The 15,667-nt window shown below is 38.0% G+C and overlaps 1 protein-coding gene across 24 annotated transcripts in view; it reads right to left on the bottom strand.

Moving 5' to 3' along the window:
• The window catches only part of kmt2cb (lysine (K)-specific methyltransferase 2Cb), a 67,785-nt gene that overhangs the window by 24,870 nt on the left and 27,248 nt on the right, over positions 1 to 15,667 (bottom strand). For 9 of the 24 annotated variants that reach the window (XM_023965547.2, XM_023965558.2, XM_078935228.1 and 6 more), the window contains 17 exons: positions 15,506 to 15,586; positions 14,670 to 15,388; positions 11,803 to 11,922; positions 8,394 to 8,510; positions 8,120 to 8,224; positions 7,206 to 7,310; positions 6,917 to 7,098; positions 6,457 to 6,621; positions 6,250 to 6,356; positions 6,056 to 6,127; positions 5,328 to 5,540; positions 4,998 to 5,117; positions 4,639 to 4,764; positions 4,407 to 4,537; positions 3,268 to 3,454; positions 972 to 1,064; positions 675 to 722 (listed from right to left, as the gene is read on the bottom strand). In XM_023965547.2, coding sequence (XP_023821315.1) covers positions 675 to 722; positions 972 to 1,064; positions 3,268 to 3,454; positions 4,407 to 4,537; positions 4,639 to 4,764; positions 4,998 to 5,117; positions 5,328 to 5,540; positions 6,056 to 6,127; positions 6,250 to 6,356; positions 6,457 to 6,621; positions 6,917 to 7,098; positions 7,206 to 7,310; positions 8,120 to 8,224; positions 8,394 to 8,510; positions 11,803 to 11,922; positions 14,670 to 15,388; positions 15,506 to 15,586 — 2,691 coding nt within the window. The remainder of the gene's footprint in view (positions 1 to 674; positions 723 to 971; positions 1,065 to 3,267; positions 3,455 to 4,406; positions 4,538 to 4,638; positions 4,765 to 4,997; positions 5,118 to 5,327; positions 5,541 to 6,055; positions 6,128 to 6,249; positions 6,357 to 6,456; positions 6,622 to 6,916; positions 7,099 to 7,205; positions 7,311 to 8,119; positions 8,225 to 8,393; positions 8,511 to 11,802; positions 11,923 to 14,669; positions 15,389 to 15,505; positions 15,587 to 15,667) is intronic. The other 15 variants (XM_078935235.1, XM_078935234.1, XM_078935239.1 and 12 more) reach the window with 10 other exon arrangements.

Here is a 15,667-nt window from a genome sequence, read left to right as displayed (position 1 = left end):
TATTGTATCAAATCATTTAATCACAAATGTAATTTCTGAAGGTCCCCCAACCTATAATCAGTTGTTTTGGGGGGATTTTTTTTCGTTAATACCGTTTTACCCTTTTTTTTGCTGGAGGTCAATGCAACATTGTTTGTTTTTAGGAATAATCATCAATTTCTCTGATTAGAATGAGATAGACACTCCTTCATAGTGAACATAATTTAAAATTTGAGAAAAAAATGCTATTTTCAATATTTATATTAAGCGACCATCAACATTAAAAGGATTGAATACTTCAAAAACATCAATCCGTGCGCAATAAATCTAAATAAAATAGTTGTTTCTATTAGGAATTACTCAAATAATTTAACATTTTGATAATATTCTTTATCAAAGTTGACTTGTGCATGATTAAAACCTCGTCAGCATGGTATAGAAATAGATATTAAATAATGAAAAGGGGGGTAAGGCTGCCGAACAACAAAGATTAAAACACCAGACTAGTGAAAACATGACAGCATTCTGTTAGCGCTGTGTGGTTTGAAGTGTTAATGAAACAGAAGCAAACAGCTGAGGAAAAAGCTTCAAATGAGAAAGCATTGTTAGATGCAAATGCACACCCAAAAAGAGACAGACTTTGAGAGGAAGAATGCACTAGAGTGAAGGGATTAGTTTGGCCTTATCACCCTTACCAAAAGGAGGAGGTGAGCTGTCAACCTGGAAGGAGCAAAAATCAAGACCTACAAGAACCCAAAACCAGATAAAATGAGTGAAATAAAACAGTGAAAAACATACCAAGCACAAAAAAGGTGTCTGACAAACAAAGGGCAGAACCCAAAATGGAAAACAGAATTTTTAAAGAAAGCAATTTGGAAAGAAAATCAATAAGGTGGGTGATAGTGAAATAAACTTGCAATTTGGAGATTTCAAAAGAAAAGGTTTTTTGGATTGTTTCTCAGTGTGACTTCCTGTGAGATAAAATGACGCACCAGATTCACTGCTTGACTTTCCGAGCATTCCCAAGATGTCTGCATCAGAGTTCAGAACATCAGCTAGATCAACTAAGGGTTCATCGGGCGTCTCTGTAGATTGAAGGAGGAGGAGGAACAAAGAAAGAAAACCGAATGATCACAAATAAAGAATGGTGATGAATGAGCATGAGTGATTCTGAAACATTTGTTATATGCCACAAACACAACTTGTTTTCAATAAAATCCAGGAACAACAAAAATATGCAATATAGACTATTTCTAGACAAATCAAAAGTAACATTTTAATCTGTTGACACACAAAATACTGCCAGAAATAAAATAAAAAAAACAGCCAGAAAAATATTTTCACCTTTTGTGACATTTATTGACATCCCATTTTGGGTAGTTAAGACCAAGGACTCCCAATCAGGAGTATGAGGACCCCAAAGGGGCTAACTAGATTTGACCTTTAAACCCACTGAGGAAAGTGGTGTTTTTAACATGTTCCTGTGGCATTTTTCTGATGACAGAGGACATATATTAAGAAAAATTAAGCTTAAAATTGCATTTCTGAGTATTTCTTTAATCAAATTGTAGCGAGTCAGGAGCAGGCAAAACTAAACAAAGAAATGCAGGTTGAAAAATATTGTATTTGTGACGCAGAAAATACACCGGGCAGGCCACAAGCTCCGCAACCGGGAGGGGAAGGCAATGGCCCCACCCACACCTCAGAGGGGAATTTCTAATGAACTCCTGCCGCTCTGTAGAAACTATGTCCTAGAAAACCACAGGTTCCTTGATTTTGACAAAAAAATTAAATAACCACTGAGAACGCCTTTAAAAATACATCAAAGATGATCGATGTGGGACTTTAAAACTCCTGGTCCAGACGATTCTTAATTTTATTCTGAACGGACTTCTACGTCATTTGACTTCATCAGCCAAGGACCAGGCTACCCACTATGGGAGACAGAGCCTTTCAGCCTGCTGCCCCTCGACTCTGGAACAATCTTCCACAATCCCTCAGAGCCCCACAAAGCCTTGGCACATTTAAAAAAGGCTTAAAAACTTTCCTTTTTAATAATGCTTTTTAGTACTTTCATTGTTGTTTTTATTTTTGTCTTACTTTGTTCTTATTGTAAACCATTTTTATTTCTGCCTCCATTGTAGCGCTTGAGATTTTATCTAAAATGTAAAGCGCATTCTAAATAAAATTTATTATTATGATTATTTGAAATGTCAGGCTTAAGGAAACAAAATTTTCTCAGGGACAGCCCCATGGGAAAAGCATATTCTTTGTTCCTAAGATCGCCGGGTCCCAATCAGCCCAAATACCAAAAATAATTTCACAGAGTTTGGGTCTTAGGAGGTTTAAAGAAAAGAATGTCTAAATAAGTATTCTGACTTTTAGTCTACCAGTAAAAGGTGTATTATTTTTATGCCACATTTAGCGTTTTTCCTTCAATTTACTTTAATTTCATCTTTCAACTAGAGAAGAAGAGAACAGTTCTTTCTACGTAAATATAAATGCACAAATCCATCGAGGCTAGAGCTTTTTATTTCAGACTTCTGATGAGCAGCATTTATTTTTTTTTTTAAATGAGATGCAAATCAAACATTGTGTCGTTCTAATCTGATGAAAGCAAATGTTTGAAACATGGAGTGTTATAATGAGCACTCTTAGACATGAATGACGCCTTTTATTTCCAATTCTGTCTTTTTCTAACCTAAAATTTTAACTATTGACAAAAACAGTATAATAAAAAATGTTTGTTTATACTTTGAAAAATACCATGACAACTGTCTTTTACGCAAATGTTTTTTCTGCTGAAATCACTCAGGTCAAGACAAAGGGTGCACACCATTTAAAAAAGAAAATGATAAAAACAAAGTGGGAAAGTTTGAAGCTTGATTCCACAAACAGATTGTGTGTAAAGCCTAGATTATTGTCTTTAATTCTTGGTTTATTATAACAGCAGCATCGAAATGATGCAAATACTAGATTAATCTCTAATTGGAAGCTGTTGTCAGAGCTAATAGGATGCAGTTATGACACCCACCATTTCCATTTCCTTCATGCAGGAGCTGTTAATGCTTTTACTGGATAATAACATCAGTGGTAATAATAAAAAAAAGACTAATTATGGGATAAAGCCATGTCTAACTGATTTTTAGGGTATTGACACTACTATCTTTAATGAAAGCCTGCCTGAGTGTTTGGAAGGATCAAACATTTAGTATAATTTCTTACTTTGCTTGAATGAATCATTAGATAGATGCTCATCAAGTACTGGTAATATATTCATATACATACGTGCAATACCTGGTCTGGTAGGAATAGACGTTGCCGAGAAGTTGAGCACCGATGAAGAGTCCAGGACGCTGGTATTGGTGCGTCTTCGCTCCACTTGGTTTTGCCCATCTTCTAGTAAGCCCGATTCACCTCCATGCTGTCTACTCTGCTTGCTTTTGTCCAAAAGATCCTTTCCAAAGAAAGCCTCCTAAACACAAAAACACAGAATATCCTCCGACTTCAGCTGTTTCTGTTGACAAAAACCTCCTCTTTATCAAACTTGGACGAAAAACTCACTGAAGCCAAATAAGAAGTGACGTGAATTAAGCTGTTTAGCCAACATTCATGCAGGGGCTGACCCCGTCTTTGTTGGAGCCAACCATTTCCCAAAACCACAAGTCATCCCAGCTTAGGAACGGCAACACGCAGTTGCACTGAGAAATTAAATGCCAGACATGTTAAGTGAATAATTAATAAAATGTGCATCGCTGAGCTGAATACTTAGGCTATACTTTGCATTACTTTCCTCCCAGTACTGTGGTGGGAAAAGAAGCAGCGCCGACAGCTGCCAGTGGCTTAATGCACATCACATATCTATGTTTCAGCCAACACAAGGTGACATCGAGACACTGGCTGGGGAAAAGGAGCCTTGAAGTAATCTTCCGTTAAGCCTTTGTGCGTCTACTCGCAACTAAAGCGAGGGCTATTTAATGAGTTATGATCAGACAAGTATTGTCTATTGAGAATTCATTCAGGTTCTTCCTCACTTAAAAAGCCCCCTGAAGGGGTAACATTTGCCATGGCTCTGAAGGTGGTTTCTAGGCAGTGTGCTCCCAAACTTACAGAGAGTGAGATAAAATCCATTTCATGAAGAAATGACTTGATGTGAAAAGACACTGGATAAGAATAGTACTGGCATCACAATGCAAAAATAGATTTGCCATCAGCTGTTTAACAGACCCTTTCATTAATGTATGGTTTGTTTTTTAAAAGACGTTACTTTTTTAATTAATTCGTGTACACAAAATAAAGCGTAAACCTCCCGGGGTTCCAAGTGCGTCATTAACTTAACTGTCATATACTTATGAATCACAAATGTTATGAACCGATGTATTATTGATCACATCCGAATCAAATGTCAATTGTCATGGCAGACAAACCTGAAGGTAGGCGGGGAAAGCCTCCTCTAGCTTGGTCTTTTTCTTCCGGTAGCGTTTCTTTATCTTTTCTGGAACCTCTGGTCCAGGTGCAACTTCATCTACAGGAGTATCTGGATGCAGCTCCGCCCAACCTAGAGAAAAAACAAAACAAATTAGTAAATCCCTTTAGGATGAGCTACATTTTTTGACATTAATAAAGAAACGTAGAGTAGGTGTATTCAGAAGCCCAGACCTTCATCTTTTCCGATAAGATTCTCTGACATGGAGCCAGACGAGTCCTTCCTGCAATAAGAGCGCTTGGCTTTTCCCGGTCCTTGGCCTGGACGGCTCCTCTGGCGAACCATGAACCCACCAATGCCTTGTGAATTGTGAAATAATACTCTATAACTATTCTTTCAATCAATATATTGCTCATACCATTACAACAGGGATTAATTAGAATGTTGACCGCGAGTTTGTATTAAGGCTAAAAAATCGAGGCCCATTTCAGAAGCCATGAGATGGCGGTGCTTTACTACAGTTCCAACGCTGGCCGACTACTGCACCATTTTACGCTTCACATGAGCTGTCTCCTCCTATCAGGTGCCCTACCCGGCCGGTACGGTTTCCTCTTCCTCTTCTTGCCGCCGTCGACCCCCTTGGAGTCATCCTCCATTGGCTCTCGCTCAAGACTCGAATCAGACTTTGCTTCACAATCGAGGAGCTCCGCCTCTGTGAGCAGGAGAGGGAAAGTGATGATGAGTGACAGAACTCCAGCTGAAGAACACCTCAGACATCCAGAGATACCCAAACATTGTTTGACAGGAAAACATTAGCCTGACAGAAATTGAGTCCAACTTTCCCTTGAGTAGCCAAGTAGTAGCTGACGTGCTACAGCAAACTAACAAACTATCGACATTTTGCTTGTGTGACATGACGAACCTCTGTTGTCCTCCATATCTTCATCCCGTGAGAGTTCTGAGAGCGAGTCCATGGGAGGCTGAAGCACAGACACACTGTTCTGGTTAATGATTTTCAGCTTCAACTTGGGCTTGGTTTTCCGCCGTCTTGAAGCAGCAGCAGATAAGCTCTGAAGCTGACAGAGCCCTGACTCTGTTAAACAAACACCATCCTGGGTGTATGTCCTCGATAAATCTGCAAAGGAAAAAAAGAGTAAACAAAAAAAGAGTTTTTAAAATAGCAAATTTTAAAGGTAAATTAGTTTTCGATGCAAAAAACCCACTCAGATCATCTTTTGATCTATTTTTAAAGCTTTCCCAGAGGTCTTTTAATTATGATTAGCCATTTTAGCCAATATCAAAAACATTGTGTTGTTTTCTAGGACCTAGTTCCTGCAGAGCAGCAGCAGTTATTCAGAAATTTGCCTCCGAGTTGGAGGAACATGGAGCTCCTAGCGTATTTTCTAGGTCACACATACAGTCTTTTTCAAATGCCCCCCCCCCCCCCCCATCTGCTCCTAAATTCACGATAATTTGAAAACAAAATACTCAGAAATGCAATTTTAGGCTTAATTCTCTTAATATATGTCCTCCATCATCAGTGAAATGCTACAAGAACATGTTAAAACACCAAATACACAATTTTCATTATTGAATTAGTTCAGTACATTTTGCAGTTCCATTGTTGATTATATGCATTCTTGAACTTACCAAGTTCTCTAGCCTTTGTTACATATGGTGTCAAGACAAGTGGCGCATTGCTGTCTCTGGTCTTAGTCACAACTACATAAGCATCAAGGAAATCACAACAAATTAACAACCAAAAATTTGTCGTTCTGAATTTCACTTCTTATAACTGAAGCTACAATAAAATAAACAAAAAAAGACATTTAGTGTGTTCTAACCTTTAGTGGTCTTTAAAGTTTGGCATATGGTGCAGTCGAAGCTGTTTTCTGCAGCTTTTTCTAGATCATCCTCCGAGTGTAACCCCTGACAGGAGGCGTGAAACCATCTGTGGATTGGAGAACAGCTTTATTTATGTAGAGATTATTGCAAAGAATCAGCAGAAATCTGTTCTCTTGAGCTGACAATGTTGTAAAAACGCTCCAAACCTGTCACACTGGCGGCACTGAACAATAACGGTGCCTTCGCTGTAGTTAACCAGGCAGATTGGACATGTGGAAAGGCTGGCACAGGGAGCACACTGGGTGTAATTACTCTGCCACTCGCACCTAAGGCCAGGGGTGGTGGCACCACACTGAGTGCATGACACACACCTGCAGATGATGGGAAATGAAGAAACTTCTTAACAAATAGATTTTAAGGTGCAAGAGGAACAAAAAAATGAAGAAAAAGTTTCTCAAGAAGGATATTTTAAAAACATGATCTTTAAGACAGACACAATAATGATTTACCTTCCAACGTACAGATGTCTATCTGTTGCCACAAAGTCATTTCTTTTGCTCAACCAATTCTAATTTCTAGCTAGTCTATTCATTCGTAGAGCTGTGTGAATAAACCCTCCTGATTGAAATAATGGATTGAAGTGGATTTGAGAGATGAGTTACTCACCACTTGCACTTCCAGCTGTCCTTGGGAACATTCTGCAGTGGAGGGTCCAGGCAGTAGGTGTGATAGCTGATGTCACAGTCATCACACAGCAGTAACCGGCCCGGATCTGTGGCTTGGCCACAAGCTTCGCACACAGTACACTCCAAACAACGCCAGCCTTTACTTAGCACCACCTTATTGATCTGGAAAAAGTGTTTGGAGTATTTATTTGTTTTTCTTTCACTTTTACCGTTTTGCCAAATTAATTCAAAGTGCATTGTATGAAATGAATTCCAAAAAGACACTGTACCTTTATGCCAACACAGAACGGATGATAGCACTGGCCACACTGAGCGCAGGCCAGAAGACGACCCTCTGCACCGAGGCCAAAACTCCCACACACCACACACATGTCCTGAACAGAACAAATCAATTATGACCAGCTTTGTTTCAGCTCAGGTAAATTCTGTTATGAAAATAATTGAAGGTTAGAGTTTGATTAGGATTTTTTTTAATTTAGAATGAATGCCCTATTGTGGTTAAACAAATGTCAGTTGGTCTATTTTAATGTGTCCCACAGAAATCAGTTACTACAGACCACAAACAAATGACTAACCCCATTGTTTCTACCTTCAGACTCATTAGTGTCCACATAAGCAAAGCTAATGCGATGTGTATGTGGTGCTGCCATGTTTATCATGTTGGACAGGTAGAATTTTTGAAAGTCAAGTTTCAGTCACATCATGGCATTTGTAGTTTTTTTGTTTTTAATAAAACAGATAATGGGCTAAACATTTAGACCACCACCTTATGATAATTACATTCCTAAAAAATAAAAGGGATCTTCCACAGTCATCATCATGTTTGGGGCTTGTTAAAACACTCAGCTTCACTTTTCTTTTCTTTTCTTTGTTAATCAAATTCCTAATTAGCCACACATTTGTGTCGGTCAATGATTTTCCAACAAGTCATAAAACAGACTAAAGTCTCAATGAAAAAAATAGTTTGACCAGAAAACTGACAATGTCCAGTTATTAGTAAGTAAGAAAACCTTCTCAGCTCTGCACAGAGTTTATTCACACATTTTAGCTGTGGTCACTTAAAAAGGGCAGAGTCGGTATTTTTGATTTATAGAAAATTATCTAAGTGTGTAAACTGAGTTTTATAATAAAAAAATAATTAAATTTCAAATAAATCTAACAAAACAGAATAAGAAAAACTAACCTGTTTCAGAGTAAAACTGTCATTGCTGGAAAAAATGACAACTGTATTATGCATTGCATTTTCCTCCTCTTCCTTGACCGGGTACTGCATTTCAAATGTTGTCAGCTGTATATCAGAAGATAAAATACACAAAAAAAAGTTTTTTGTCATCAGCATAATCAAAACCCATCATATATAATGCATATAAAATTATTGTGGTTGTGAATAGTAAGGGGAAGTAAATAACCATTAAATTAGGAAAGAAAATAGAGGCCTTGGAGTTGTATATTCCTACCCCAGGGTTGATGCTGGAGCTGACTCCATTCTTTCCTCTGGCTCTGCCGCGCCCAGCTCGACCCGACAGACCAGCTCCTCTTGGACGCCTCCTCCCAGGGAAGCCTGAGCCTCGACCCTGTGGACAAAAGACCCAAAATTCAAACCGTTAAGATTTTCCCTGCTGCTCGTCACAACAACAGACGCAACCCTCCACTAAATCAAATTCAGTTTTTTTTTTACATGAGGTTTCTAATAAACTGATCTGCTAATTTTGAAAGATGAAAAAAATTAAAGTCAGTTTCTTACAATGAAAATATAAATAAGATATTTTTTATAAAGACAGTGGCATCACTTGGGGGAAAAAAAAAAAAAAGAATGGATCGAGTTATGGGGTATGCCTGCTCCCCCACCGGAGAGTGAATAAGTAAATGAGAAGTGCTTGGAGTACGAGTAGGTGTGAAAGTACTATTAAAGTACTTTCAATTTTTTCTATTTTAAAGTTAATATTCAAATTTTTAAGGATTTCTTTCCCATTCCAAATTTGGTGATGGTGACAACTGAATTGCTGTTTCTATCAACCTTTGCTCTAATTAGAAATACAAAAAAATCATTTCTAAAATTACATGAAAAACTGAGTCACACGACGACGATGACAAGTATCAAGATAAACATCCTAAACAGCAAATATTAAAGTAAGCAAGAGTAAAGTACAAGTAAGAGCTTTCCAAAAATGTGATCCCGTCCCACAAATGTATGTTATGGTTTATTTTTTGTTGTTGTGTGTATTGTGGGGACAGCACATGAACGTTTCAGTGACAGAAAACACTGACAGCAGCATGTTTTGTACATTTTTTTTAACAGGCCAAGATGTAGACAATGTGCACCAGTTTGCATGCACACTGTCCACTTCCACAGAACGACAAGCCTTGATCAGAGACGTTTGTTCCAGTGAGCATGTCTATCATTTGTGGCTAACAAAAACAACAATGCAGCATTGTAACAGCTCTGAGATGCAACTACATTTTTGGTCAGAACGACTTAGTATATATGACATTTTCCCAGATGTAAACAAAAAAAGACCAGCAGTGATCGTGCTTTTGAATAACCTTTGAAAAAAACAACTGCCTAATGGGCGAGTGCGACCGTTAGTCAAAACACTAAGCGCTAAAGACCCACTCTGATCATCTCTGATCTACTGTAAAAGTGTTCTCAGTGGTCTTTTATGATTATGCTATTTTTAGCCAAAATCAAAAAAAAACTGTCATTTTCTAGGAGATAGTTTCCGCAGAGCAGCAGTAGTTTATTAGAAATTCATCTATGTGTTAGGGGTGGGACCGTTGGCATGGAGCAGCCCGCCCCCTTTCCCCTCCACGCTGCGGAGAGCTCAGAGCAGGGAGCTCCCATTGTATTTTCTACGTCAAATATAAGCTCTTTTTCAAAGAGCATTTCATCTGCTCCTACTTTACAACTATCTGAATAAAAAATATGTATAAATGCAATGTCAAACTTAATTTTCTTAATATATGTCCATCATAATCAGAAAAATGCCACAAGAACATGATAGAAACATCAAAACCATAATTTTCATTGGAGTGAAACTGGGCAGAACACTGTGGAGTTTGTTTTTAGCATCCATAAATAAGTCATTTCTTCTCTCCAACATGGAGGATTTTTACCTTTCTAAATACCACAATCCTACACCCATCTGGTGCAGAAAGCAGCAACAAACTACAACAGGTCATGTCAAACTGCACAGCAGAAAAGAGGTAACACAGGCGGTGTGAGGCGCTTTTATCTAGATTGACAATTGAAAATTCACAGGAGTTCCAACATTTCAGCTTTGCCTAATCAAGCTATAAGCCTAAAATGTTTTCACCTAATGGCCTTTGTATGACTTTTGATCAGGAATATGCACGTCTTTAACCCTTGTGCTATCTTAGATGACCCCATCCTTGCATTGATGTGTTCTCCCTACCATGACAAAGGTGGGTAAAGGTGGAAAGATTTCATGTAATCCATGGACACCAGTGAAGATCACGAATCATTGAAGAGCACTGTCTAGTGGGTCTAGATGACCCAACTCCCAATGTTAAAGTGTCTAGGATAGCACAAGGGTTACACAGGATCTCTGACCATTTTTCCTTGTTACTGGTTTCATAATCTGGTAAAACAACCAGTTACAGCATAAACCATGTTGCTATAGGCTTGGATGGTACATGATATCTATAGTGACAACTTTAAAGGTGATACATGTCTACATAAAGGCTAAATGAGGCATTTCATCAAAATGTAGCAAAGCATATAAAGAATAAAAACAGAAATTTATGTTACCAAGCAGACTAATTATAGTTACTGCAGTTTGCATCAACCTGGATAATGAAAACTTGGCAGAAAATGCGAAATTGGGATGAAGCCACATCAAAAATTCGCATTTAAATACTTGTACCTACAAAAATACCCATTTTATATGTCAAATTGGAATAGAAGAAATACATTTAAAAAATGCATAATGCAAAATGGAAAAAGAATTGTTAACCCAAGTAAAAAAAAAAAAACCTCAACATGAAATACAAAACATGCAGCCCAACATGGAATCAGAAGTCATCGCAACTTTGAGAATCAGAATTGTTTTGTTTAAATATTTTCTGCGTTAATAAACCTTTTTGTATTTTTCACCTTTTAAATTACTTTTTTTTATCCCATTTGCTTGAAAAGCATTATGATTTTTAGGGTTACATAAAGATATTAGTTAAAAACTAAAAAAAGGAGGATCGGAAATGTCTCGACTTCTGAACTGTGCCAGTCTACATTACAGAACATCTGGCATACAAAGAGGTTCCCAGTTCCCAATCCCAGTCTTTCGGAAAATGGGTAACTAGGCAGAATGAACAAGGTAGACAAAAAGTCTCACTCGCATTTAAATGAGAATTTGATCAAGTATGAACAAAACAAGGAGGTTCATACATATATTTAGCCCCAGAAGAATTGTCTTAAATAATGAATCAAACCAGTACGACAAAAAAAAAAATAAGCAGGAACCAGATTGATACCAATCTCTATCGCAAGGTTGGAATATTCTATATTGAGGTGAATAGGAACTTGCTTACTGTACTACTACTACTGTAGCTTTGACCAGGTAAGCCGGCCTGGGTTAAGCTACTCTTCTTCTTTTGTTTTTATTTTTTTAAGCTCCCGTCACCTGTCATTAAACAGGAAGTAAAAGAGACTTTTTTTGTTTGTTCGCTTTAGTTGCATTTTTATTTTAGAATGCTTTATCAGTTGTTATTTTTGGTTAAATCTTTAAATTAAATCATGCTAAATATCATTTAGGGCTTAATTTTTCTGAAATTAAAATTTCTTTAAATTCTGCATTAACGACAAGCGGGGGCCCTGCTGCCTGGAAACTTCTAGTGAGCCACTGTATTTACCACTCTGATGCTCCACCCGGGGCTGTATGAAGGCTGCCTGGTCTTTGGGTCCCAACCCTCTGGCTGGTCTGATGACCAGGACAAGGGTGAGCTCACACTGCTATGAGGGCTCCATGCACCCTAAGGTGGGGAAGGATGGGTGAGAAGGTGAGAGAGAGGTAGGGAGGGTGACAAAATGCAGCAACTTAAAAACAAAGCCAGCAAAAAAACCAAAACGTACAAAGAAGGATGTTAGAAAAATGTGGTGAGCTTCTAATGAAATCATTCAGGAATTTCTGACTTTTAAAAGCAATGGACCCAGAAAGCATTTGATGTGTTATAATAGGAGCATATAATATTACAAATGAGTTTGAGTTCATCTCTTCATGCAGCCACTTCAAAATTATCAAACCACAAAACTATTTAAAAGCAGAGCTTGTGGCAGCTTTGGTTAAATGCATGCAGTTGACGGTACTCAGAGCGTTGCACGTTTAAAGAGGAGTAAATGGAACTGCTAGATTTTACACAGACACAAGAGGAAGGTTTGAAATATAAAAAGAATTATAGATTATAAATATGAAGTGGTAAAACAAGCACATCAGCCAAGAGAACGTTGAGGTTGAAAAAAAAAAACTATTTGAGGTTATATTTTGGGGAATACACTACACAATTGGTAAAAACTAGGGGGGGTAGCGATTTATCGATCTTGGAAAATAGCAAAATATGATCAAGCCATCACTAAAGTTAAATGTGAGGAAAACACTTTGAATGTTGCGACCATACAGTGTGGTAAAATGTTCTAATAATTTTCAGTTTGGATTATTTTAATAAGGAAAAACAACAGTGGGGTGAAGTTTATGAAACTAAAAACGTAAATGGATTTGCCATTAATTCTTGTTTACTTTTTGTTTGCACACATATTTGGTTATCTTGCAAGAAATAAAAGGAATCTGGAAAACTTCACCTGCACTGTTCAGTACCCAGATATTTATCTTAGAATTAGAATGTGACTCAAAATGTCCTGGATCCATTTTAGGTCAGTGAATCGGATTAAATCAGATCGCTCAAAATGAACCAATATTGACTTTGAATCATATCAGCAAACCACAAATGTAAATATGCATCGAATTGTTAAAATGAATTGTTACACCTATATCAAATATATCACCATTCCAGTAAAAAATGCTTCCCCTTTGATTGAACGAGGCTAATAGATAAAATAATTAAATTAAAACGGTAGCACAGTGGTTTCCAGGTTATATTTATGTAACATCAACCGGTGCGATAAATGTTTTCTATTAACAGTTGGACTTCGAATATGTAAATATAACAATGATTCCAGACTCAATGGAGGTCTAGAGTGGCATGTGCATCAGAGCAAGCAGAAGATGAAGGAGAACAGCCACAGCGCCTCCTAAATGTGTAACCATAGACTGTATATGAGAACTGGACTAAGTGACCCCTCTCCTCTTGTATTTCAGTGCCCGCTGGCTCCAAGAAGCCAAATTTCCATACACTTCTGTTGGCAAATAAAAAAGCTTTTACTTTGTTATCATAGTTGTCAGAATAACAATTTTTGCTTTGCTAGTTTTTTTAATTCATGTTTTTGCTAATCTTAGTTTTTTTCTCTTGATTTTTTTCTTGTAGTGCAAGTTGTTCATGTTATAAACTGGCCAATAAGATGACTGAGTATGTGGCGACTGCTAAACCCTATGTCCAACATTTGATTGACAGATTTTGTGTAGCCCACTTTCAAGTAAGAGTAGTGTGGACTTCCAGCAGGTTCACTCTTAATCGACCGATCACTGCCTACTGATATGGCAATAGCATGGCGGCGTCCATATCGGGAAAAAATTATTTCGTTGGAGCCGCAAGTAAGTCGTCACACTCACTCGATCCAGTTCTTACATATAGTCAAAGTGTGTAACCGAAGGGGTACTGCCCTGCTTTGGCCTTTTTTAGCAGGTTTGTTAAAAAAAGGTCTGTTCCCTAAATAGGAGTTAGCCAAACAGATAATAATGTGAAACAATGTCTATGGTCCACCATAACAACAACAACCAGTTTCAAGATCTCAACTCTTTTGAATGTCAAAGAAAACATCTGCAACAGATCACTGTTTCATCAAGGTTCAAGTCCAAAATCCATAAACTTAGATTTCAAAAATATCACAGCAAAGCATTTTGAGCATGAAGAAAGGTGGCCAAACAAAATATTGTAGTATATTTTCCATTTGATAAAGTTCCACATAATACATAGTGAAGCGATCAAATTTGGATTTTTTTTCTTCGTACAAACTAATTTCTACCTGCAGATTATTCTCTATACTGGGAGACTGGATACTCAACATTTGAAATGACCTGCTTTTATTGACACAATATTGATGTAAATAGACTCAATGAATGGTCATCATTGATAAGATAATGTAGTGATATGTTTTTTGAGTAAAGATGAATGAGACCAGACTGATGATTATGTTTTGGGTGAAATGGAGAGGATTCCCTTAACTAAAATGAGTCTAAGACGCATCAGATTACTAAAGACAATTTCTGCTGAAAAGTTTTAAGACTCCAAGAAGATCTGCATCGACATTATCAGAAATAAAACAACTCTTACTTTTTACAGCCATACAGGGAAAGTAAGTCATTTGCATGATGTTATTAAACGGAACAAACAATGAGGTGCAACTTCACCGACAAATGGTTTAAAATAATTTTAAAAGTGGTCTTAAGCCAAACACGCAGCTTAAAATAATTTTGTCACACGCATACGCAGCATAGCAAGCAGAACTCGGACAGTCAGAACAACAACATGGATCATCCTTTTATGAACCACACTGAGACAAAGAAGACAGACTAAGCCATCAGTCAGATAAGCTTTTTGCTTCTTACCTGTTTGACTCGTGGCCTTCCAGGAGAAAACTTCCTCTTTGTAATGGCTGGCTTTCCCATTCCAATTTTTGGGGTAAACGGAACAAGGGCTGTTGGAGGTATCACACCGCTGCCGTCATCCAGTGAGGGCAGAATGTGGGTCTGGGGGGCTTCTTTGAGTGGGGCCATTCGAGTCAAAGGGGAGGAGTGGGAAGAAGAAACCATTTCAACTAATCTTTCTACAGACGACTTGATTGGCTTCTCCTCCAATGACAAGCTGGTAAATGACAAATTTGGTTTGTTTTCCAGTGTAGTGTCCATGTCTGCTGAAGTCCTTGAGGATGAGGGCTTAGCAGCCTCTGGGAGGGTTATATGAAACGGAATCTCATGTCTTTTCCTCAGTTCAGTTGGAGCAGTTTCCAAGAAAGAAGCCCCGGTTAGATTCACACTTGAAGGCTGGGGTAGTAGTGTGACTTCCATTGGTTGGTCCACATAAGTAACTGGCGTAGTACTCTGCTCTTTGGTGGGTGAAATAATGGCCTTAAAATCCTTTGTGCTATGGTTAGCCATGCCCTCAAAAGGGCAGGCTTCTGTATGTGCTGGTTTGATTTGCAACAATGTGTCCTGTGCCTCTGTGGCCTCCGCAGGCTGTTGGACTGGAAGAGGCTCCTGGCTCTGATTTGATGACGCTACAGGACTTTCTTCTGACAAGAGCTGGATTCCGACTGCTGGTTTTGATTCTATTACAAATTTTGACAAAAGGAAGAGAAAAAGAAAAAGAGCTGTCAGAGGAATGTATTACTTGTTATCTACACAACTCAAGTCAACTCAAGCCCTAAAAGGTGAGATGTACAAACCTGGTGGAGATCCTACTGGAATTTCTTTAACAGAAGGTTCAGTGTCCTGCGTTTGGACAGAGTCTGTTCCATGAGATGCTGCTAAAAAAAATATGCACATTAAAAGTTGTGTAAAACATTTAGACAGTCACTTGAAATATTGAAGTTTAATTTATCAAAACT

This window comes from Oryzias latipes, chromosome 17, assembly GCF_053564925.1.
Source record: "Oryzias latipes strain Hd-rR chromosome 17, Olatipes_Hd-rR_3.1".
NCBI lineage: Eukaryota > Metazoa > Chordata > Actinopteri > Beloniformes > Adrianichthyidae > Oryzias > Oryzias latipes.
Note: the sequence above shows the minus strand (reverse complement) of the source record. Positions and strands in the feature narration are given on the sequence as shown.